The following is a 23,995-nucleotide window of genomic DNA, read 5'->3' as shown; positions in this document are numbered from 1 at the left end:
CTGGTCAGCAGCGAGCGGAATGTCGACTTCTTTACTGCGATAGTTGTGGACTATTCCATTGAAGGTGACGGATTGTACGCAGGTGTAGTGTGGCCTGTGGTCGCCTCACGCTCAAGTTCCTGGGTTCCAAACCCCCCCACTGGCCTTTCTTTGAGGAGTTTGTCCAAAGGACATGCTCTGTGGGTTCGGTTAATTGGCCGTAGGTATGTGAACATTCCCTCTGCGACCCTCTAAAAATGAACAGTATAGAAGATGACGGCTGGACAGAGATTCTGCAGCGTCTATGCAGAATTGGCAGCCATAATATGCATGTATGGGACAGATGTTTCTATTCATATTAAGAAGCAGAAATAGGGCCAATTACTTCCAATAGACTATCATGGAAATGAGGGCAATGATGGAAAAAAAATATGCCTCATGGTTGAAGTCTTACGCAGCGTTAGAGAATAAAAACCCAAAATATCTGCCTGACAATCACCTTGTGACAAAATTAAGAAATAGCACTAATCTTGTTACTAGGTCAAAGACCTGGTCACATTTTAGAATTTAAAACTGAAGAAATGTGAAACTTACTGACCGGAACCACTTGTGTGACGTATTGCTGTGAATACGCCTCACGGTCCAGAACACACGTGAGACGCGGAATAATCACACAGTTCACCTTAAACACAGCAGTGTGAAATGAAGTGTAAATTACATTGTTTAGTAGCCAATGTTTAGTAATAAATAAGATAAGATCGATTAAGCTTTTCTACTTACTGATGTAGAAACTGAACCTTCTATTGTAAATAATCAATGTGTTGAAATTCAAGGGAGGCTGGGGCATGGTTTAATCTACAACCTTATTTCTTTTTCCCTCAGCTTTTCATTAATCAGCGGGAGACTTAAGAGGATTGTACATCCACTGACATCTCCACATAAAACTCTGACGCAATGAGTGAGTTGATTCCACAGTGTAAACACTCTACAATCCTCTTAACATACTAGAAACTTTAAAAAGAATTAGACGGAAGCAGAGGACATAAATTCAATAAAGTCGGCCAATGGAAAAGAGACGCCCAAAAATGGACGTATTGACTTATTATTGATATATGTGAGGTTGCATCATCAGCAAATATGCAGCAGAAGAAATATGATTTGGCAATAAACAAAGAACGGTCAAATACAAATACAGGCAGATTCAAAAGTAAATTTGACCATGAAATTCAAGCATTTCATGGATCCCAACACTCCAGTAATGACTGTTTAACACAGACAAAGTAATCCCAGACAGATAATCAATTTGCTAATCATGAGCCTCCACACAAATGTGGGCCTGCAGGAGAAAGATCCCCTTTTCTTGAGTAGCCTTGGGGGGATTTGAATCCTTCCACTCTCTCTCTTATCGGACACTCCACTGCTGATAAACCAAAGGATGAGCCCCTGCAGACAATGAGGGAATAGAAGCTGATTGGGCGATGGCCTCTGCACCAGCTTTCTGTGCGTACCGACGAATAAATCCCAAATCCATCCGCTGGATTGAAAGCCCAGCAGAAGGGTAGGGCCCGTTTTAATCAATGCCTTATCTTGACAAGTTTGCAAATGGTGTTGATTGAATGGTGATGGATCGCGGGTGATGCTCAGGGTTCGCTAACTGAGGTGATTAATTCAAAACCAGTCTTGAACTAACAATGAGGACAGATCAAATGCATACTTTCAGGATTGGCACAGATGTCTTTACCGGCAGAGCTGCATACTCGCACCGAAAAGAGAAAATGTGGAGAAGGCAACTGTCCGATGGCCTGTGGCTGAGTGCCAGGGAGCCACGGCTCCGGGGGAAGAGGGTTTCTGTTTCCGGCTAATGGCAACTGGACCCCACAGATGTATGGAACCGTCCACGAGTCTGGGCAACAAGGGCACAGAAGAAGGGAAGAAGTGGCTCAGGCAGGAAGGTTCCTCTCTGTGCTGTGTTGGGTTAACAGGGGTACCACTTTTCTAAAACTAATGTAGGATAAAGCCAAAGCCCCGCTACGTTGATCCATCACAGAAGAACAGAAGGTTAAGTTTGTTTTGAAATGGACCGTTTAAACCCAGATAGGCTAGTTGGAATGAGCTCAGAGAGACGCTGAATAGCCTTTCCATGAATACCTGGATTCCATAGTGGACAGGGCCTGAGGAGGCCAAATGGAAGGGGCAGCTGGGGGTCCAGGGTTTGGTTCCTCCAGGGAGCTTGATCTTGAACATGTGCTTGTGATGTTAGAGGGTTCTTTTGATATCCAGACAGTGATGCCAATGTAAATATTCAATGTAGTTTCTTTTTCATTTAGAAAGTAGCTTATTTCAAAAGCCCAATTTTAATGTTTTCAGTACTTCTATATGGGGTGGATTACCGAGAACCGGTGCCATGCGACTGGTACCTACCGGACCGAAACGCTGCGCAGTCAATGACGTCAATAAATCAAGACAAACAAGGAGCGTTAATCCAATATATATGCTTTTCAATATAGGTTACATATCTTTAGTTCCTGCACAATGAGCATACATTTAAAAATTAAATGATTAATATTCCCAAAATTCCAAATAACAAATACACTATATACTTCCGGCTTTTCTAAAGGGAAAACACTGTAAAATGTTGTTAACATTTAGTATATTGTTTAGTTTGAAGTTAAAATGTTTAATGCTGTAGTGTGAAATGTTTGTCTTTATTTATATTTACAGTATACCTGTACACAGTTACTATATTGTACATTTGAAGAAAAACCTTTGCCTTGGCAATAAAAAAAATCCTTTAACCTTTGACATTTACTTCTTTAATGTCCTCAATCGTCATTTTGTGCTTCCTTTTTCTTTAAATGCGTTGGTTCAGGCACCGTTTAGGCACCGGTATTAGAAAAAAATCATACCCATCCCTCTATATGCAACAAGCAGAGCAATATCAAAAGTCTTTGATTGATGATATCTATATACTTATGGAAAATAGGTTGCAATACCCGCGAGGACAACAATGAGGTCATTTTTAAACTGACTTAAGGCGAGTCACTGAAAATCACTGAGGTGAGGTTTGGCAGTCACAATAAACATGAATAGTGAAGTATTCAGGTTACAAAGTAAATGGGTGATATTTCAAAACTCAATGCTGAACTAGTTAAAACACCAGCTGTCCACTAGTTACATTACATTACATTACATGTCATTTAGCTGACGCTTTTATCCAAAGCGACGTACAATAAGTGCATTCAACCATAGGGTACAAACTCAGGAGAACAAGAAACAAGAAAGTGCAATTTCCTCAAATAAGCGAATTTACAATTTGCTATAGATGAGTGACGTCACAAGTACAATTTAAGTGCTGCAATTTGTTAGTCTTTAGTCGAGGTAGAGTCTGAAGAGGTGTGTCTTTAGTTTGCGGCGGAAGATGTGAAGGCTCTCTGCGGTCCTGATGTCTTCAGAGAGCGCGTTCCACCATTTCGGCGCAAGGACAGCGAAGAGTCGAGACCTAGTCGAGTGTTTTGCTCTCAGTGAGGGAGGGACGAGTAGTTTTGAGTAGTTTGAGTAGTTAGCTAGCTAGCTTCTCTATTTTCAGTCCAGTTTAACCATCTTTTCGAACTGATTGACCGTCACTCTGGAGAAGGACGAGTTGTCTACCCGGCTGACTAGCCCGCCAACGTGTGTTGTCACCATAGTAACAAACAACGGTGGCAAATTTTATTTTTAACTTAATTAATAACCACAGGGAAAATTTCAATGTTTGTTCTACTTTTGTCCCATTTCCATGGTGTGTGACTAATAGGATGAGAAGATCGAGAAGGATTTATATTATATATTATAAGTACAATGGATGGAAGCTAATGAAAAGAAGTATCGGTCAAACTCCCCCCAGGGCTTTGTGGGATGTTGGATCCATTCTTCCGAGAAAACAGCAGGCGTAGCTGAACCTTTGGTGAAAAGTTTCTGCTGTGTTTGAGGGAGACCTGGCTTCGAGTAACAAAGATACAGAGGGGACCCGCACAACGCTGTTCTTTCTCCTTATCTTCTCCGGGATGCCTGTGGCTCCAATGCTGCCTCAGCAAGTGTTCTCTGTGGAATTTACACTCCCACACCCCGTTACAGCAGACACACATACGCACACATACACATAGGAATGCAACATAAGGGACCAACAGCTGTCGCTGTCACCAATATGGGGAACGCCCAAAATATTTCCATCATCAAAACCTGACATTGGCATTCCCTCTCTCTCTGATGCGCTCACACACCTGAGGAGATCAACACGGCCCTTTTACCCGCCATCACGCCATTCGAGAGGACTTCCTGTCGATTCAGAGGGATAAACTAATATTTACGGTGAGATTGTCCATTGACGTGAGAGCTTATTGAAAGGCTGAAATGTCTGTATGCAACAAAAGTGCTAGAAATATAATGGACATCCCACTAGAGCACCAATTGTTTCAAAAGCACTCCTCTCCCTTTGGTCCTCAATTCCAGTTGTCACACTGTTAAAAGTAACAACAAATGGTGGATCCCTGATACTTGACACCTACAAATCATTACGTCCTGGCCTCGCTGCACGCACGTACCCAGCGGCGTCCTTCTTTTTAAAAAGGATTTGCCAACCGGGCAGAAGAATAGTCATTTTCAGCTGCAGAGGATTGGCTTCTCAATGGCCAGCTGCAGCTGAAGTGGCCTGCCACCCATTCACCCGCTGTGTGTGTGTGTTTTGAGGTCCGGATGGTAAGCCTAACCACTTCCTAATGAGAATAATCAGCCCACAGTTTGCTTTCAAAAGCGCCGCGTGCAAGAAGGCCTCGAAATTGTTTGGGGTTTTGCGGCAGATAGTCCCCAATTATGCAAAGCCCCTAAAACTGACTCATGTCCAAAATGAGACGGCAATACCATTAGTTCATTGATTACATGGAGTGTATTTAAACTCCAATCAATAGTTTAAAGTAAAACATGTCGTATTGATTTGGAAGTAAATCTAAATTGAATGTATTATATTATATATTTTTCTTTTGTGAAAGCTTATGATAATAGGATGGGTGTGCCAGTGTGTGCCTGCAGGGAAGTGACTGTCTACTGATGCTCAATCAAATAGCTGGATCGGGTTTTGGTATCAGAGCGCTGACCCGTATGGGCCAGACATCTGACCAGCTGACGTTATTTACAGCACTTTTCTTTAGTTTCTTGAACACAATCAAAAAGGAGAACGAGCAAAGGAAAAAACACTTTCATCTACAAGATGTTAACAGTCCAAACTTGTTTTCATAGAGCGAAGAAATGAAGATGAGACACTTAAGGATGAAGACACTTCTCTGAGTCTGGGAGCTTTTGGGCGGCGTTAGCCAGCCAACTTGGTTGCTTCCTCTTACTACAATTGTACCAGTACAAGAAGAACAAGGTACGCTCACGATCTCAGAAACGTGACAAGGTTCACGGCATCATTATCATCATCACAACAAATAGTTCAAACAAATAGCATTGAACCATAATATGTAATGTAACTAAATATTGTTTTACGTAGCATGTTAAATTAACAGCTGGAGGATAAAGACATTAGCTGTGAGCTATTGAAAGGATTTCCTGGTTCATATGTGGATGATTAATAACATTCCATTTCAGCAAGACGGTAACCTGTGATTGGACAGTGGCAAAGGGGCGGCCCAGTTCACGTCTTTAACAAACTGTATTATTTATTCATGTACAATAAAACTTCTCCACAGGCCGTTGTCTCTGATATCGCCATAACACTTCAATCACCCCCCCCGAGACACACAGTTAAGTATGGGTAACGTGACACCGTGCTGGAGCAGACCCTTAGCTAGCAGATGGCCAGTCATTCAGACGTCTGGGCCACAAGCAAAAAAAGAATGAGGTTTGAGGCTTTGCCTAGAATCTTGACAAAAGCTTGTGAATATAATCTTTTAGAAGTCAATAATATGTGACTTCTAAAGAAATATTTTTGAAGAAAACCTTCTTCATGATAAGAGGGGAGTGGTTATTCTAAGGATTCTTATGGTTGGTTTTGATGAATTTCTGAGCCGCTGTCTCCTTTCCTAAATGAAACCCTCTCTGAAGACATGTCAGACCTCACATCAGGAAAGAGGCGTGACCGGCAAATGTCAAATGAGTGACAGAAGAGGCCGGACTCCACCATCACCATCACCACTATCACCACCACCCACCAATGACATGAAATTCAAGAATCACACATCCAAAAAGCCAGTGAACTTGTGTCACGTTCAATGAACACCGTCGAAGCAGATCCTCTGTGTCTTCTAAGTGAGGCAATAAACAGGCAGCTGCCTCTGTGTGTGTGAGTGTGTGTGTGTGTGTGTGTGTGTGTGCGCGCTTCCAGCAGAATGCTAGCAGGTGAACAGGCATTTGGCAAACACACATCAGCTGACAAAAGTGTGTGTGTGTGTGTGTGTGTGTGTGTGTGTGTGTGTGTGTGTGTGTGTGTGTGTGTGTGTGTGTGTGTGTGTGTGTGTGTGTGTGTGTGTGTGTGTGTGTGTGTGTGCATGGTGTGGGTGCGTGTGCGTGGCCTGAAGTCCAAAGGCATTGTCCTGAGCAGTCTAGTTGCAGTGTGTGCTCGTGTGGTGTTTGGGTGCTTTCAGACTTTCTGGACCCTCGTAATTGCAGACCTCAGCCTCCATTTTTCTAATTAAACATTTCATGATGACAATCGCCAATGTGACTTATGAAGCCAACACCACGAATCATCCTCCAACAAGTAAAAAACACTTCTCTCCGCGCGCTGACCACGAACCCCTCTCGTTCTCTTTAAGTTTCCCATTGTCCCAGATGATGGCCTTGAACGTACCTGTTGGGTCGGTGGAGGCGCGTGAATCAGCCTTCCATGGCGCTGGAACACAGACTCGCATCCACGCCGGCTCACGAGCACAAAGTACCTGATGAAGTCCAGCGTGTCACTTCACGTCGCTGTTTGGTTCCCCTCTCGAAAAACGCGGCGCACCTTATGCGCCACAGACTCACAGCTGGCAAAGTAGAAACAAACTCCGAGTCCACACACTGGTTGTATGTGTGCGTGCGCGTGTGCGCGGGTGTATCAGAACCGGACGCGGTCTCTGTCGCTCGGACGGGCAGGTCTCCGCATCTGAGAGGCTTCAGCACAGTCCGAGCGGAGACAAGGTACACGGAGTCAGAAAGGGTGGGACAGGAAAAGGTCGCCTTCAAAATAAAGCACGAAACTATAAAGTATGCCACATTATCAGTACATAAAACGAAGTGCAACTGAGAGGTACTTTAACATCATCTTAATTTTTCCACTTCATACCTCAAACTCAATATACAATACAGGTTGATAATGAAAAAAGGTGGGCTACATCACATCGTACCCTGATGATAACTGATACACATGTAAACAATAAAACGTATAGGTTCTGCAATAGGTTCACTGTGTATGAAAGGTATGTCCTCTCGGTCTGTGTCCGCATCAATTTGTATCCTCGTAGTCTATCTGAGACCCCCATGAGAGTTTTATTTTGAAAATGCTCATCTGAAGTGTCGCTCTGTCTCTGCGGGCTTGACGCTGTAGCTTCACCCGGTGAAACCAGTTCACACAGAAAGCCGCAGTTCGCCAATTGCACTCTGAATTCATTGTGGAAAGATGGAAGTAATACTAAGCCTATTAGAGAATACATGAATAGTATGTGATGTGTTGGTTCTGTGATCCTGTTCGAACTGTGAAGTGATTTTTCGCATTTTCGCTGGTCATATTGTATAAATGTAATTACGTACAGCACACTGTATGTTCGGATGCTTTTATCTTTTCTTCAGTTGTGGAAAACAGATTAAATATACTATGTATATTTATTTATCTGTTTAACGATTTAAAGAATGATTTGGAAATCCCTCCGAGATGAAAATGAACAATTACTTCAGAGGTCTTTTGTCAAGCCCACTGGGATGTAGTGTGTCCGCCCTCTGCTGGTGTGAGATCAGTTTTGTGTTCCCCAAATTTTGTGTGATCAGTTGAAAACACTTGTTAAGATGTTAAGATTACTTTAAAACTGCAGAATGTATGACAGTCATCTCCTTGTATAGCAGCACAATGCAAGACCGCTAGCATCATACTTTTCTAAGATGAAGACGAAAGAATGATTTTCTACTTAGAATTACTTTGCGTCACCTGTCATTTAGTGAGAATAACAGCTTGCCTATGTGACGACACGAGTGGGCGGGGCAGGGGGCGTTTCCGAGCGCTTACCTTCTTACCTTTTAAAAAAAAAAATTACCACGAGCCCTCTCACCTGTACGGTTGAAGATCCCAAAGCTCCTACAGATAGAACGGTTTCTAGAACTTGAAACCCACAGCTTGGGAACTTGAAACGAGCCTGAGCCATGGAGTCTCCCGCGAAGGATTCCGTCAGAGCGGGTTTCCGCAGACAGGAGGTCCAGAAAACGACGTGGGACGTCCCGGAGCGGTACACAGCGCTGCGGCCGGTCGGCTCCGGGGCTTACGGGACAGTTTGGTGAGTTTACCCGGAGGAGGGGGAAGAATGGCGGCTGCATGACTTTGACTATTTTTACGAGGAAAGTGCCGTAGAGGTTTGAATAATATATATATATATATTCATTTTTTATCAACAGAAATGTGCATTTGAATATTTTTGTCGAATAAACATCCATTTCTCAGGGACTACTCCATGCGCCAACGTCGCCCCCATTATGGCACATAATGCCAATGTTACAATTAATCATATTTTATAATTCTATAGGTATTACTCTCCCACATATAAACATTGCAAATGTCTGAGTTTACATGATAAAATCCACACGTTGCAATGACCCACCTGCATTGAATCCTTATTAGAGCGGTGAGTGGCTGGCCTTTTGTTGTCCACTATTAGGGATAAATACCTGGGATCACAGTGGGTTTTCTACATGTTGGCTATTTAAGCCTCAAGTCTGCATTCCGCTCCCAGGCAGTCCGAGAGTCCAAGATTACTCTGACATCTGCTAACAGAGGCGCTATTGTCTGCCCGAGGAAAGTCAGCAAGTCAATACAGGTCCTCCGAGAGACAGGAATCTTCCCCTCCGACAGGGAGACACCCGGCCAGGAATCCAGAGTACCTCAGATCTAATCACAAGCCGCTGATACCAAGCTACCTGGATTTCAGAGATGACACCAGCCCATTACAGATATAAGGAGCGCAAATACTTTTTGACTTCCATGTAAAATAGCACATGTTTAATTTCACCCTATCCAACAGAAAATGTACTGATGGGAAGCAAAAAGAGTGTAAACAATTTTCTACACCATAGTGAAGCTGAAATTAAGTGTCAGTCAATGGCGCCATCAGAAAAACATTCACACACAAACAACTACACACACTTTAATAAAGATGAATCGTTTGTGTCAGATTTTGTGCAGCTTTATCATCTGTTTACATGATTCTAAAATAAAGTTGTTAAGGTCAGAATGTGTCACCTTGGTTGGTAGTTTAATGGCGGGTATTTTTAGCCTTTTCCCAACATTTTATAGCAGAAGCAGTTTACCAATTAATTCAAAATTATCAACAAAATACCCGACCCTTTATGTCGATGACCGTTATGTGGTGGCCTGGATTATGAATCGGCTTGGGTCTCCTGCCCTCTCCACTGTGTTTGACTCTTAGTTCTGCCATGGACCAGCAGAGCAAGGAGATGGTGGCCATCAAGAAGCTGTATCGTCCATTCCAGTCCCTCATCCACGCCAAACGGGCCTACAGGGAACTGCGGCTGCTGCGCAACACACAGCACGAAAACGTAGGAACATTTGAAATTAGTGGGTGGGCGCGGCAACATAAGAAATGAATTGTTGTGATATCCAGTACAACAGTGAGCCAAAGGTCTTTTTGTCGAGACAATGAGTTGTTAGTGTATTTGTTGAGTCGTTATTCAACCACGGAGGTCAATCTCCAGAATGAGATGAGGATAAGCAATCTTTGTTGACCATTCAACAAAAGCCCTTAATCTCATTATGGCACTTGACAAGCTGGGAGTGTTGTGTATTGTCGGAACCCTCATGTTTTAGTGTTTTTATTGAAAACCTTTGTGGAACATCACACACTCTTACGGAATGACCTTTTACCAGGAAAATCTTTAAATAGCCCGAAATTCAATCCGTTCTCTTGATTTATTTTGAGTTTGGTTTGTAAAATGAAGAGTTTTGAGAAAGGGATATAGGAGCTAACCTTATAGCAAATAGCCCATTGATTGGATATTACAAATTTAGCATTCTTGACATTGTCATTAAGGTTGTGTGGAACCAGAATTGAAACGAGAGGGTGAAGCACAATTACAACCAAACTCTGAAAGGCATTTTCAGGTGATCCGATACTAACATTGTTGTCTGAAAACAACTGTGGACGGGTTAAAGTTACTGTCAATCACCGTAGCCCCCCCCCTGAAGCATCCTCAGCTTTATGGTTTCTTTGACCCTAGTCTAAATGCACCATCCTTGCTGTTTTGAAGACTACAAACTCATGTTTTTAATCTTTGCTCCTACACTTCCATACAATCGGAGGAGTTGACCCCTGATGGCCATTAGAGAGAATTCAAGTTTTGGCGCATTGGCATCACTAATCAAAACTGTTGCCTGCATCTGGCCAAACCTCCAAAACAGAAGTTCCAAGGACAATGACGTCAACACCTGGATGAATGAGTTTTATATTTGCGTATTAACAGACATCTGGTGTGGATGTTTTCTTTCTCCTAAAGGTGATCTGCCTCCTTGACGTCTTCACGCCGGATCCCACGCTGGAGAAATTCCAAACCTTGTGAGTCGGGATTCACAAACCACATTCTTGTGCTCACAGTCGCAGCTTGTTGAGAAAACCCCTCTGTTGCATGTGTGGTCACGTTGGAAACGTTCCTGCAAAGATGTATGAAAGCCAGTTTAGTCAGGCTTGCTTGGGTTGGCTGGCGCATTTCTTCAATAAGACACCATGTTGTTTTGCGTTTCTTTAATATGGCGATAAGGTTGTTGTCATCAACAGTATTGAGGCCCACTTCATGTCCCCTTGCCTAGTTGTTAATTTAGACTTTCAATACATTTCCTCCCTCTCTCTACTCTTTTTGTCTCCCTTCAGTTACATGGTAATGCCACTAGTAGCCCAGGATCTGGGCCACATTATGAAGAAGCGGAGATTAACTGATCGCATCATCACATACCTGTTCTACCAGCTGCTGAGAGGACTCAAGGCAAGTGTATATTTATTAATGTACTTGATTGTTGAACATACTTTTACTGTAAATACCAGCGCGGTGAGGCCTGTGGCTGGTTAGGCCCATTTATAAATACATGATCCCAGTAGTTAGCTTAAATCACCATTCAGTTGGCAGCTTGCACATAGACTATAGTTTTTCTTCATATTTCATATCAGCATTCTTTACACACACATGTAGAATGTAAGATAATGTGTATCCACTAACAGCAGTTGAAATGTAAATTGATGCATCCACTGAAAACATGGATTGTCAGTAGTACCGTGGACAGTTAACGTGCTTGTGGAGTAAAGCGGTGGGTGCTTTTTAAGCAGTGACCATTGCAGGAGAATAGAAAGCATGAATTAAACGCTCCAATACATTATCTGTCTGATATAACTAATAACATACAGATTTGTTTTCAATAAATTGGCACAAACAAAATCTACTCTTTTCACTCAATTCCAAAACTAGAGACAAAAACTTATTTTGAAAACGTTGGTAAATTATTTCGGTAACCAAACCCTTAGTTCATGATCCTATCCCTCATCTAAAGCACAATCCTAGAACCTGGAGCTCCCTCTTCACCACGACAGCCAAGTGCAACATCCTCATGTCAGTGAACTGCCCACCCAAAAAAGAAAGAAATTCAGCTCAAACAGCAACTGGCTCTCAACCGGAGAGCCCCAAATCGCCATTTCTAGGCCAGTCCAGGGTCCCAACGTCACACGGGGCTGCAAACCAGCCCAATGTCCAAGAAGGAATTTAGTGAAATACACAAGGTCAGTTGTCTTACTGGCATAAAAGGAAAAAACATTCAATTTACTGACTGACTGCTTTGCCCTTATTTATGACTTTCCACTCAACGCTAGTCAATGGTTAACTACCTGTGGCTGATGGAAACAAAAGACAAACCACGTTTAAAACTGAAAGGACGGACTAACATCTCGCAATAAAGAAACCCTTTGTCTTCAAATTAAGCTTCTAACGTCTCTGATCCCGAGGTGTTTTCCCTTTCTTATCTGTGTGTGTGTGGGGGTGTGTGTGTGTTTAAGCATGCTTTGGTGCCGTGAGCGCATTATGGAAAATACACAGAACACAGCGCTTACCATCCACCGGGTGAGGCGTGAGGTCACAGCGGGTCGTTTATCCGTCTGGGTCTGCTCGGCTACACTTGTGTGTGCGCCGCATGTCCATTTATTCTGTTTTATACCATGTATTTAAATCTATGTTTTCCTTCTTTACAGTATATTCATTCTGCAGGGATCATTCACCGGGTTGGTTCAATTTACATTTTCTTTTTACGCTGGGTAGTTAAATGAATATTTAGACGTTTTGATATTCTGCATTATATGTTTGAGTTGAAGGCACAATAAGTAGGATGTGGTCACTTATGGCCCACTAGCCGTGTGTGGTGACATCTGCCAAGCTGCAACCTCACATGCTGAGAAATGCCCAAAATGTCAAAGTACAGCTGTAACTTAATTTAATATCAGGGTGCATTCGAGTTTAGTTCTGTTAAGCTATCTCTTATGGTTTGGATTTAGGATCTGAAGCCTGGTAACCTTGCTGTGGATGAGAACTGTGAGTTAAAGGTAAGTTTAAGTTAAAAGCTTTTGGGGTTAAAAAAATACTGAAGGCAAAAAAAAAATCTCATTTAAAATTCATCTCATGTTCCGCTATAAATGTGAAAACATTCAGACCGTTTAATCTTCTTTCTAACCCACTTGAACTGAGATTGACCATACATTAAATCCAAATCCTAAACTGTCACTATTCCCAGATCCTGGATTTTGGCCTGGCTCGACACACAGAAAGTGAAATGACCGGTTATGTTGTGACACGCTGGTACAGGTCACCAGAAGTCATCTTCAACTGGATGCACTACAGCCAAGCAGGTAATAATGGAACCTCGCTGCAACGCAAGGAGCCCTCTTTCCGTTTGTTGAAAATATCACGGAATATTGTAGTAGTATTATTTTTCATTATTAAATTTCTCTCTCATCACAGTGGACGTGTGGTCAGCCGCCTGCATCCTGGCTGAGATGATTACAGGCCATGTGCTTTTCCCAGGACACGACAGTATCCTCACACATCCAGCTCGCCGTGTTGTAATAAAGCTGTGTATGCTCAATTATGGTAGCCAGTAAAACCCATACCGCCCTCCCCGAAAACAACACTTTATAAAACAGGTGCAGCAATGTTACAATTTCACACAGAAATTAGATGCAAAATGCTACTTGAGCCATGCATTTCTTTGCACATTTCTATTACTAAAATTATTTTAAAAATCTCTATATATTAACTATAATCCCAATATTTCTATATATCTTCGATTTGGACTTTTTTTTTGGAGGGGAAAACAGTAAAACATGACCTCTCATCTTATGTGAAAAGAGCCTGACAGACGTTCAAATCCGAGAGTAAAAAGTTGGAAATGAATACCATTAATTGTTAATCATATTCTTTGACGTTATCATGGTGACAGGACATGTGGCAGCAAAGTGCTGTCACATGTTTACACACCGACTGTCACACTGAACGACTTACCAGGTGACGTCAGTTGAGTCCTTGGGGTTGGGCCTAGCTGACTAGAATACCCCTCAGGTTAAATATTATATTAACTAGATATTTGAAGAATGTGGTATTCATTATGAGCCTTTCCATTCTTACCGTCCAACACAATATATATTCTGTCTCCTTTCTTTCCTTCATATATTCCTTGTTATTGTATGTACTGTGTTTTTGTAAAAAAAAAAGAGTACATGAAACTGTCTATCCGGTTTGAATTCTGATTCTGAGAAGAATGAGTTTACATATATTCAGGAGGCTTCCTGAATCCGCCCGTTCAGGTATTGACCAGCTGACCAAGATCCTCCATCTGACAGGAACGCCAGACTCCTCCCTGGTCCAGAAGATGCAGAGTAAGGACGTAAGTTTTGTTCACATCCCTTGTTTATGCCGCTTTCTTTTGCCTCTCGTTATGTTGTCATTTAAAGCTTGTGCTTTGCACTGAAATGTAACCGACCACCAATGTTTTTCCAGGCACAGTCGTACGTGCTTGGTCTTGCTCCGCAGAAGAAGAAGAACTTCAAGGAAGTATTTGCGTCCATGGATAGAAACGGTGCGGCGATCTGCCTCTGCTTGTCGACTTCAAACTGAAAGTTAAAAATCATTTTTGTCATTGAAACATACAACACATTCGGCACAAACTTCCACTACGACTGAAGGACGGACGGATTTGATTTGGAAGGGCAACAATGGACGTAAACTGCAAAATATTGTAGTTGCATAATGTAGTTCAATTAGATATAGATTTACAACAATAGAACACTTAAAAGTATTAAGGAGAATCTATTAGAAGAAATGAAATCTGATGTTATGTTTGATCATCTCCTTGTGTTTTCATTAGCTCAGAATTAGTCCTTCATATCTACAAAACCAGCAGGTCGACTTCCACAGCGTTTGCCACGTTTCTACAGAAGCCCAGAAGGACAAACCAAATACTGTCTCAAGGGAGGAAGGGAGGATAAGCACATGATTTAAAACCCCAATCACTATAAGGCCCTTTTTCGTAAGAAGTTAATTTCGTTGAATTTTCAAAAAACTGCAAAAGGAGCTATCAAGTCCGTGTACAATCCACCGGGGGCACCGAAAGGAAGCGGGTAGCGCTTCTCCCAGGGAGGAATAGGGCTATTCTTCCGGTTGCAATCAGCATCCTCGCCTCTAGGGGGCACTAAATCCTTCACAGTGGACCTTTACTTACTCTTGAGCGGAACGATTTAACTGACAATACAGTTTGTGTCAAAAAGCTGGAATCTGTCTGGTAATGTTTTTCATAAGAAAACATAATATTTTCTGTATAATTTAGTTTTCTATCTTAATGCCTCCAGCTGTCAGCATTCTGGAGGGGATGTTACTGCTGGATCCGGAGACGAGGCTGACGGCGAAGCAGGGGCTGTCCCACCCTTTTCTGGCTGAGTACCATGACCCGGAGAGCGAGCCGGACTCGGAGCCTTACGATGACTCCTTCGAGAGCATGGAGCTCGCCGTCGGGGAGTGGAAGAGTAAGCTTTTCTCATGCTTGTGTTTTAGAAGTGAAATCTCAGAAGACTCGGTGCTAATACATATTAGCTTTAGTTCTTTTACCGGACAATTGAACTACTGTTTACTTAGTTTTTTATCCAATCAGGTCTTATCCACATGGAGATCATGACCTTTGACCCTGACAACCCCAGTAAGACAGCCATGTGAGACGGGACGTTCCAGGGCTCCCAATGATTGGTGAAGATACCAGCGCCGAAGGCCAACAACACTGTCAGACTGAGCGAAACAAACATGGAAAAACATCAAATTCACCTTGCCGTCTTTGATATTTGATGCCCCACGACGGGTTGCTTGACTTGGTATGGTGGCCTAAGCAGGACAGTAGAGAACACTCAGGTTACCTTCTCATTGAGCTTGTTTTCATTCTGTGATATTGAGGCAGCAGTAGCAGTTGGACTGCATGTTGAAGTTTGTTAAAAACACGGTACCACTGACTTCTAAAAGGGACGTCTCGTCCTCATCTTATAAAAACATTCCAAGTGTAAGAACTTCTCAGCTCAAGGTTACTTCTCTTGCATCTCGTGGTTTCCATGAGGAAAACATTTCGCCTTTCATTTGTGTGAAATGTTAGATGTTCGATCCATCTGCCGATAGTCAGATGAGGTTCAATGTTAAGAAAAAAGTATGAAAGGACCTAACGTTAGGATTATTTTGTAACGCTTCTATTTCTAAGGTTATGGGTGAACTCATTATTGCAAAAAAGTTGTGGATTTCAGCAAAGTGGATGGTAAAACAAATGTGTGTGAAAATATCAGAGAAGGGAATTATCACACATTTGAGTTGGGGGTCCACAATGACACACACTAGTGACAAAGAGTCATTATATCTTACTTTACAAGAATATTTTTTTTTTGCAACATATTCATGACATGAAATAGGGTGTGTGTGCTTTTATTTTTCAGTCATGATTTTTACTGCTGGAACACACAATCTTTTTTAAATAAAACCGAAATTAACTCCGAATCATGATGTTATGATTGATTAGTCGAAGGGTTGGAGGTTAAAAAAGACCAGGCCACAGAATCATCACTAGAGGGCAGCGTTACATCATAGCAGAGATTGTGTGTGAGATTGATCAATTGATCGCTAGGGAGAAAATTGCTACGTCACAGTTGCTCTCATGAGCAAAAGAACCTACTACACTACACTTCAATCCTGAGAAGTGGGATCTGTTAAGTGTCTTAAAGAATAGAGTAAAATAAAATACAAAAATAAAAGTATCTCTGGCAACATATAGAATAAACTGCACTAATGTTACATTTGAAATATTGTATGATTTTTTTGCACAGTTTAATCATTAATACAAATTGGAAGAAGAGAGATCTGCCTATTAGTAATTGAAACTATGGTTACAATGAAGGTGCAGGATAAAAATGCGGAGGAAAGTAGAAATGTAGATTATATACACAATTTTACAGTTTCTTTTTGTTGAGTATTCTCAGTGCCTTCTCCGGGCTGACTGACAGATTATTCTCTGACAACATGGGCAACTGCTCCTCTCAACCGGCCCCCCTGACCTGTAGTGTACTGCAGGGGGCCATTGTTGGCCGACTGCTGTTCTTACTGTACATGCTGCTTCTTGAATGCATTTTCCAGAAACATAACATTTCTTATTACCTTTATGCTAACAACATTCAAATATAACCTCCCCTCAAACCTGGAACTGCCTGAATTAATTATTTAATGTGCCGCCTGGCAGATGTCGAAAGCTGGCTCACGCAACATTTTCTATACCTCAATGAAGGTAAAACGGAGCTCATGGTAATAAATCCCTCTCGCCTTTCAGTTGCTATACCGAACAATCCCTCAGTTTGTCTTGGCCCCATGTCAACCCACTTTAAATACCATGTCAAAAACCTGGGTATGATTTTAGACTCATCTTTTATATTGGGCCTCCATGTTGTGTCCCTAGTCAAAGTCAGCTGCTTTCAGCTAAGACTTAGCTTAAGTCAACGCTTTTGTTCCCTCAAATGACCTGGAGACAGGTATTCATGCGTCTATTACCTCCAGGCTGGACTACTGTAATTATTTGTATGCCGCATTAGACAAAACACTTACATCATACCTTCAATTGCTGTAGAACTCAACAGCGAGACGTTTAATTGGTACACACTGGTGTGAACACATTTCACCTAAATTAAAACCTTTCATTGGCGACGTATAGAGTATAGAATTAACTACAAAATTGTTGTTATTTGTTTTTAAGTGTTTAAAAAGTTAACTAGGGCCAACCAGTCCTTCTCTGTTGCTGGCCCTAACCTCTGGACCAACCTTCCCCGTCATGTTAGGTTGTCGTTCACTTCACCAATTCTGTTAAAAACATATTTATTTTACCTAACATGTCCTTTGTGTGATTTGTGTCAGTAGTTGAGATTTTAATGTTTCTTTACTTTGCTCCTATTAATCTAGTTATGTACAGAAGTTAATGAAATCATAAAAGCAACCACTGCTTTGCATGACTGTAATGTATAAAATGTACACAATAACTCAACATTATTTGTTGTACACAAATATAAACATTTGTATCAATTTATAGATTTATAGTTTATGGTATTACGGTTAAAGCTTTCTATTTTACATTTGCTAATTTTAATGTAAAAAGTATTTCAGTACAACGAAAGCGCTGTAGAAATAAAGTGCATTATTATTATCATTATGGACATTTTCTTCTTCCCCTACTTGTCAATAACGGATAAATGTTAACTCTTGATCCCTTTTTCAGTAATATTTCTATTTCTATATATGAACATTGAGAATATCACAAAAGCAGCATCAGATTTCTTGTAATTGGATATTTGGTAATACAGCTGAACCAGGGCTAAGCCAATGGTATTCATTAACCCTAATTCTTGGTTTCGGTATGTCAAAAGATCTAAAAGAGGAGACCAAACTGCCAAAATGAATATGAAGTCAGATTTATTGCAAACATTTTGATGTTACAAGTTTCACAATAGTTCTGGTTCTTCCAGTCAGCCTAATCCAAGTTATTTTTTTCAGTTTTTCTCCCAGAACAGGAGAAGGAAAACAGCATCCCACAGAAACAGATAAGAGAGTGTTGCATATAGCTTCTTATGATGTTGAAATCAAAATGCACAACAAAACCACAGATATCATACAACAGAAGAGACTTTCCAGGAAAGAGGGGTTATGCCATATGTTCTTCATAAATGCAAAATTGCCACTGTCCGGACCTCCTTCTGTGCAAATCTGAAGAACTGCCATGAACATTTTGTGTGCCGTTTGAGGATTCTCTGTCATGGCACTACAAGTATCCTCTTGTCTGCATGACAGCATATCCAGCAACCAAAAGAAAGCCAGGCTGACTCCAATTTCTTCTGCTCTTTGTTTCTAGTAAACTAATTACTCTGCCTCGACTTAACTCTCTGCAAGTAAGTGGTGTCAGAGGGAGGAGCAACAAAGTAAAAATGTTCCATTACATGGATCTGCCTGCTTGCCAATGGTCAAATGTTGGTGTGGCTGAGATTGCTATGTATCCAGGGAGTGAGGTGTCAGAGATATTTGAAGGCTTTTATGATTGGTTGTCAGGGAGAAGGGGAGAGGAACATGAGGACAAAATAAGGGCAGAAGACGAGGAGGGAGGAGAGAGACTTCTGTTTTTAATGACGACGTGATGACGTGCTGGAGCTGCTCACTTTCGATATGATGCTGACACCACCGCCGCCGCCACTCTTGCTAAAGCCGCCGCCATAGCTGCCACCACCGCTCATACTGCCGCCGCCATAGCCGCCGCCAAAGCTGGCACCTCCGCCACCGCCAAAGCTGCTGCCGTAGCCTCCGCCGCCACTGCCATAGCCGCCTCCGCCGCCTCCGCTGCCAAAGCCGCCGCCGAAGCCGCCGCCGCCGAAGCCGCCGCCGCCTCCACCGCCAGAACCTGATAAGAATAGCACATCATCAGATGAGATTCCATTTCAAAAATTTGAGTTTCAATTAATAACCCTAACGCTATCAACCAAGGTAACAGCGTTCTCATTTCTACTTTCACACTGGAATGCACTGGCTCAGAAATAAAGTGAATTGTACAGATATATGTTGATACATACTGGAGCTCTGTATGTGGATGGTTGAAGATCCACCGCCCGAGGTAATTCTGCAGAGGGAAACACAAAGGATTGATTGAGCTGCTGATATTGTTGCCTGCCCAACGTGATAAAATGAAGTGAAGGGTTTCAGAAGCCTTGGCGTCATGAGAGCAGCTTATACCTGTCCTCCTCTCCCTCCAGCAGTTTCCTGTATGTGGCGATTTCAATGTCCAGAGCCAGCTTGATGTTCATCAGGTCCTGGTACTCGCGGACCTGGCGGGTCATGTCCTGCTTGGCTCTCTGCAGGGCTTCTTCCAGGTCCCTGATGCGGGCCTTGGCGTCCTTTACGGCCAGCTCACCGCGCTCCTCTGCCTCAGCAATCTGGGCCTCCAGGTTGCCGCGCTGTCAGTTTTAAAAGTTAGCAGAAGCTTTACGATTGATGTCGATAAAAGACATTCAACACATTTTCCAAACATATAAATGCATGTAACGGTGAGCTGACCTGTCCCTTGACAGACTCGATCTCATTCTGGAGGCGGCTAATCATGCGGTTGAGCTCAGCGATCTCGGTCTTGGAGCTGCGGAGGTCATCTCCGGCCTGCCCCGCGTTCAACTCCATCTCCTGGTACTGAAATAGGAATATATACAGTATTGTTAGAGACTCCACAGACTTTACTCTCAGGTTTCATATTGGAGATGTGTTTGTTGACATTACTTCATCTCTCTACCTACCTTCTGCTGATACCACTGTTCGGTCTCTTTACGATTGGCATTAGCAACGGCCTCATACTGAGCTTTGACTTCAGCCACAATGGAGTCCATGTCCAGGTTGCGGGTGTTGTCCATCTCCACGACGACTGAGGTGTCCTTGATCTGTCCCTGGAGCTCACGCAGTTCCTTCAAAAAAAGATATATGTCATTTAAAAAAATGAAATTAGAAGGTCAGAGATTAACGGTAGTAAGGTATCTATTCATCTATTCCTAACTAAGAAGGGGTTTCCCGAAAAATAAGGGCAAAGAAACCGCCATTATAGGTCTGTGATGTTCTCTTACCGCCTCGTAGACAGCTCTGAGGAAGTTAATCTCATCCTGCAGAGAGTCAACCTTGGCTTCCAGCTCAACCTTGTTCATGTAGGCGCCATCTACATCCTGCAATACAAGAAGGACAAGGAACCGGTTGGCATTGGTGACTGGTCAGAGGAAATGGCAATAAATCATTCTGCTACGTTTAATAACATGGAGGAGTTCAAATCTCACCTTCTTGAGGAGAACAAACTCATTCTCCACGCTGGCACGCTTGTTAATTTCATCTTCATATCTGACAAAAAAAACAGTGCAAAACGTTAGCTGATGGAAGGAGAATGCAGGCATCAACCGCTGCGTTTCAGTTTTTCCCTTTGGAAGAGATTGTGCAGATTTTGACTCACTTGTTTTTGAAGTCCTCCACCAGGCCCTGCATGTTCCTCAGCTCTCCCTCCAGCTTCATCTTCTCGTTGCCAAGCCCATCCAGCTGCCTGCGCAGGTTGGCGATGTAGGCCTCGAACATGGCGTCAATGTTGGAGCGGGTGGTGGTCTGCTCCTGCAGCAGGCTCCACTTGGTCTCCAGCATTTTGTTCTGCTGCTCCAGGAAGCGAACCTAAAGGGGGGACATTGTTTCATGTTTAGATACTACTCTCACTTGGCAGAACGTGAGGCTTTGATGGCAGGACCACATTAATCAGATAACGTATTTCATGTCTATAAACCCTAACCCTCAGAAACTGAAAATAAAGAAGGGAAAAGAAGTTTCCATGATTTGGCACGCTTACTGTGAGACGATAAAACATGTCTGTTGTCTTTGTTTTACTTTCCTCTGGTAATCCATTGAGCCACATGTGCGTGACTTTGCCACACAAAAGGTTCCTGCACCAGAGCTGAAAGCTGGCATATTAAAACTCTCCTCGGGGCAAGGGTGCTCCAGACTCCACTGTCCAGTCATTCTTGTTGGACTTGCACATGTTTTGACTAGTTGTAATTATTATTTTACAAACATCTGACGACGAGGACCCATCCCTCCACTTTGGGTGTGTACCTGTAAACCTTTTTTTTCAAAGCCCGGACCACACCTGAGCCTAGCCACTCCCCTTAATCCCACGCCATGTGGCACTCCCTTGCCTCCAGGATGCATACTTTCACTGAAGGAACTTGCCTGGCTCTCCCCTCAGTAATTAACACTACTTTCTCGAAGCCATTGGCTGTCACATAAAAATCCCCTTTGTGTGATGACCATTCAACATTCCCCAAACACTCATGCTTTCCTGTGACTACACGTTGTTTGAATGTTCAATTTGTGTTTCCTTCTAAAGCACCAATATTCAGATCATCTGTGTGACCGCCAATGTGTCTTGGCATGCGCACACTTTAGAACAAGCAGATTAACTTTAATTTATTTGACATTTCCACACAAGAGACAAGTTTGAATCTATTCATTCACTATTCGTTCATTCAACAGTTTTGATTGGTCTAAAGTCATCCCTCATCATTGAAATAAATGACAAAAGTTCATGGAAAGACTTTTGTGTAATGCAATGCATTGCAAAAATGGGGCCCACTGCCTGCAGCACTGTTGAAAGCTTGTGAGGCCCTGCTGCCATGGCAATAGGCCATAACCTGATCCCTTTCCCCTGGTGACTGAGAGCCACCAGTTACTGGATACAACCTCTCTACTGTTTCCAACTGCTCACTTTACACAAAGACAGCTGACAAGGGCCTTATACTGGCCAAAGATAAGTTCAAAGAAGCGGTCTGCCATAGGCATCGGTGCAGAGGCCAGCTGGTGTACAATACTACTATGGGAAGATGAGAGGTGCATGTGCAAGTTTTGTACGATTGATTAAATGATCTGCACATTATTCAGGTTTGATCAGCTGCTGTGTAATATTTAATGAGTCACGGTGGCCCCTAGGAAACTGTTGTCTGTAGACAAGACAATGGAATGAACTCTACTGTGGGCACTGCGCACACATCAGCTGTTGTTGAACCAAATTGTAGTTTGCAAATCCAAAACATATACATGATATTTTAGTCAATTTTAAAGGAGCTTTTCAGCGTTCTTTTGAAATGGTGTCATATAAAGGGCAGCTTACCTTGTCAATGAAGCTGGCAAAGCGGTTGTTTAGAGTCTTGATCTCTTCTTTCTCTTGGGTTCGGACCGTCTGAATGTTGGGGTCGATGGAGATTTGCATGGGGGCCAGCAGGTTGGCATTAACCTGGACGTTTGAGATGGTCCCTCCCATGCCTCCTCCACCTCCACCACCACCACTGCCAAAACCGTAGCCGATATAGCTGCCTCCACCAAAACTGCCACCACCACCTCCACCGCCTCCACCACCAAAACCACCTCCACTACCAAAACCACTTCCACCTCCAAAACCACTTCCACCTCCGAAACCACCTCCGCCTCCGAAACCACCTCCACCACCTCCAGCACGAAGACTCCCAGACATCCTTTGGGATGATTTGGTTATCATCGATCTTGAGGAGTATGATCGGCCACCACCAGCTCCAGCACTACCACCACCACCACTGCCCCCATAGCCACCAATGCTCATCCTGGAGCCTCCACCACTGGAGATGATACTTCTCGAAGACATTGCAATGTCTGGTTTTATTCCCACTCAAAGGGAAGGATTCACAGAGAAAAGAGGAGCAGAAGGAGAGATTCGGCAGAGCGGTGGAGTACACGAAGAGGAGAGTCAAGTCCCTCTAAGTGTCTTCTCACTGCCCGTGATGGATTTTTATCTGCCTTCAACCGTGGAGGAGGTCCTATTGAGCTCCACCCCCTCTGCACCGCCCCTCCACCCTTCTCCAATGTCTTGTATCCTGTAGAGGCACATACTGGCAGGTGGATTGGTGTTGGAGCAGCTCAGCCTGTCAAACAGGTAACAACGCCACCCCTGCGATCGAGGCCTGACACACCCAGGTGCTCGAAGAGGAATGGCAGCAGAGCCGGGGGGGAATTGGGGGTAAAGACGGGTTAGCAGGGACATTTTTTTTGTTTGTTTTTGGGGTATTAAGGTTTGGGACGTACACTCAATGAACCACCATTTTCTCTCTTCCATATTTTGCAAGATCAATACATATGAAAATGTTATATCAGAGCATTTTTGGTGAATATAAACTGGTACTTTTTAATGGAGTTAGAGGGACATAGAGATTGTGCATTGTGCTAAAATTGAGCTGTCAGAAGTTAGAATAAAACGCATTGACTTTTTTATGGTTGGCTGACTTAAAGATCTTAGATCTTAAATCTGAATGAATCTGTGAAGACCTGCACTAAATCTCAAATGCCTGAGTTGCATTCCACCATACGGTTAGTGATGCGTTCATGCCTGCAGTTTGTCGTTGCTTGAGGGTACTGTATGCTCTATCTTTACTCTGTGTCTTTCTATGGTTTGCTACAGTCACAGAGATATACCAGCATCGCTATTTTTTTCTTTACAGTTAGTTACAACTTATGAGCATGATTTGTGCATTTTTAAAAGATTTAATCTCTTTTGTTTCAACTTTAATCTTCGCTGCGTCACAGCCAACTTGCAGCCGACAGAACATCAGGGGTTAAAAGTAGACGAGATTCATCGCTCTGACAGAATTGGAATGACGGGTACCTGTTAAAACGC

General features: G+C 42.8%; 3 protein-coding genes across 5 annotated transcripts in view; 1 reads left to right on the top strand and 2 right to left on the bottom strand.

Moving 5' to 3' along the window:
• The window catches only part of plxnb1a (plexin b1a), a 48,793-nt gene extending 41,656 nt beyond the window's left edge, over positions 1-7,137 (bottom strand). For all 3 annotated transcript variants that reach the window (XM_040192804.2, XM_040192805.2, XM_040192806.2), the window contains exon 1: positions 6,803-7,137. The gene's annotated coding sequence lies outside the window, so the exon portion shown is untranslated. The remainder of the gene's footprint in view (positions 1-6,802) is intronic.
• Positions 7,138-8,003: 866 nt separating this feature from the next.
• Positions 8,004-16,260, top strand: LOC120829044 (mitogen-activated protein kinase 14A). The gene is made up of 12 exons (XM_040192808.2): positions 8,004-8,474; positions 9,621-9,750; positions 10,705-10,763; positions 11,076-11,187; positions 12,438-12,467; positions 12,738-12,785; positions 12,974-13,088; positions 13,201-13,272; positions 14,043-14,122; positions 14,236-14,314; positions 15,084-15,257; positions 15,383-16,260. The coding sequence occupies exons 1-12, from the start codon at positions 8,344-8,346 to the stop codon at positions 15,442-15,444; spliced, it is 1,092 nt and encodes a 363-aa protein (XP_040048742.1). The 5' UTR covers positions 8,004-8,343; the 3' UTR covers positions 15,445-16,260.
• A 1,936-nt stretch (positions 16,261-18,196) lies between these two features.
• LOC120829043 (keratin, type II cytoskeletal 8) lies at positions 18,197-23,153 on the bottom strand. The gene is made up of 9 exons (XM_078094295.1): positions 22,463-23,153; positions 20,765-20,973; positions 20,595-20,655; positions 20,391-20,486; positions 20,070-20,234; positions 19,840-19,965; positions 19,519-19,739; positions 19,359-19,405; positions 18,197-19,189 (listed from the first exon to the last, which is right to left on the bottom strand). Exons 1-9 carry the CDS (start codon positions 22,967-22,969, stop codon positions 18,915-18,917), a joined length of 1,707 nt encoding a protein of 568 aa, XP_077950421.1. The 5' UTR covers positions 22,970-23,153; the 3' UTR covers positions 18,197-18,914.
• Positions 23,154-23,995: the final 842 nt, after the last annotated feature.

This window comes from Gasterosteus aculeatus, chromosome 2, assembly GCF_964276395.1.
Source record: "Gasterosteus aculeatus chromosome 2, fGasAcu3.hap1.1, whole genome shotgun sequence".
Lineage (NCBI taxonomy): Eukaryota > Metazoa > Chordata > Actinopteri > Perciformes > Gasterosteidae > Gasterosteus > Gasterosteus aculeatus.
Note: the sequence above shows the minus strand (reverse complement) of the source record. Positions and strands in the feature narration are given on the sequence as shown.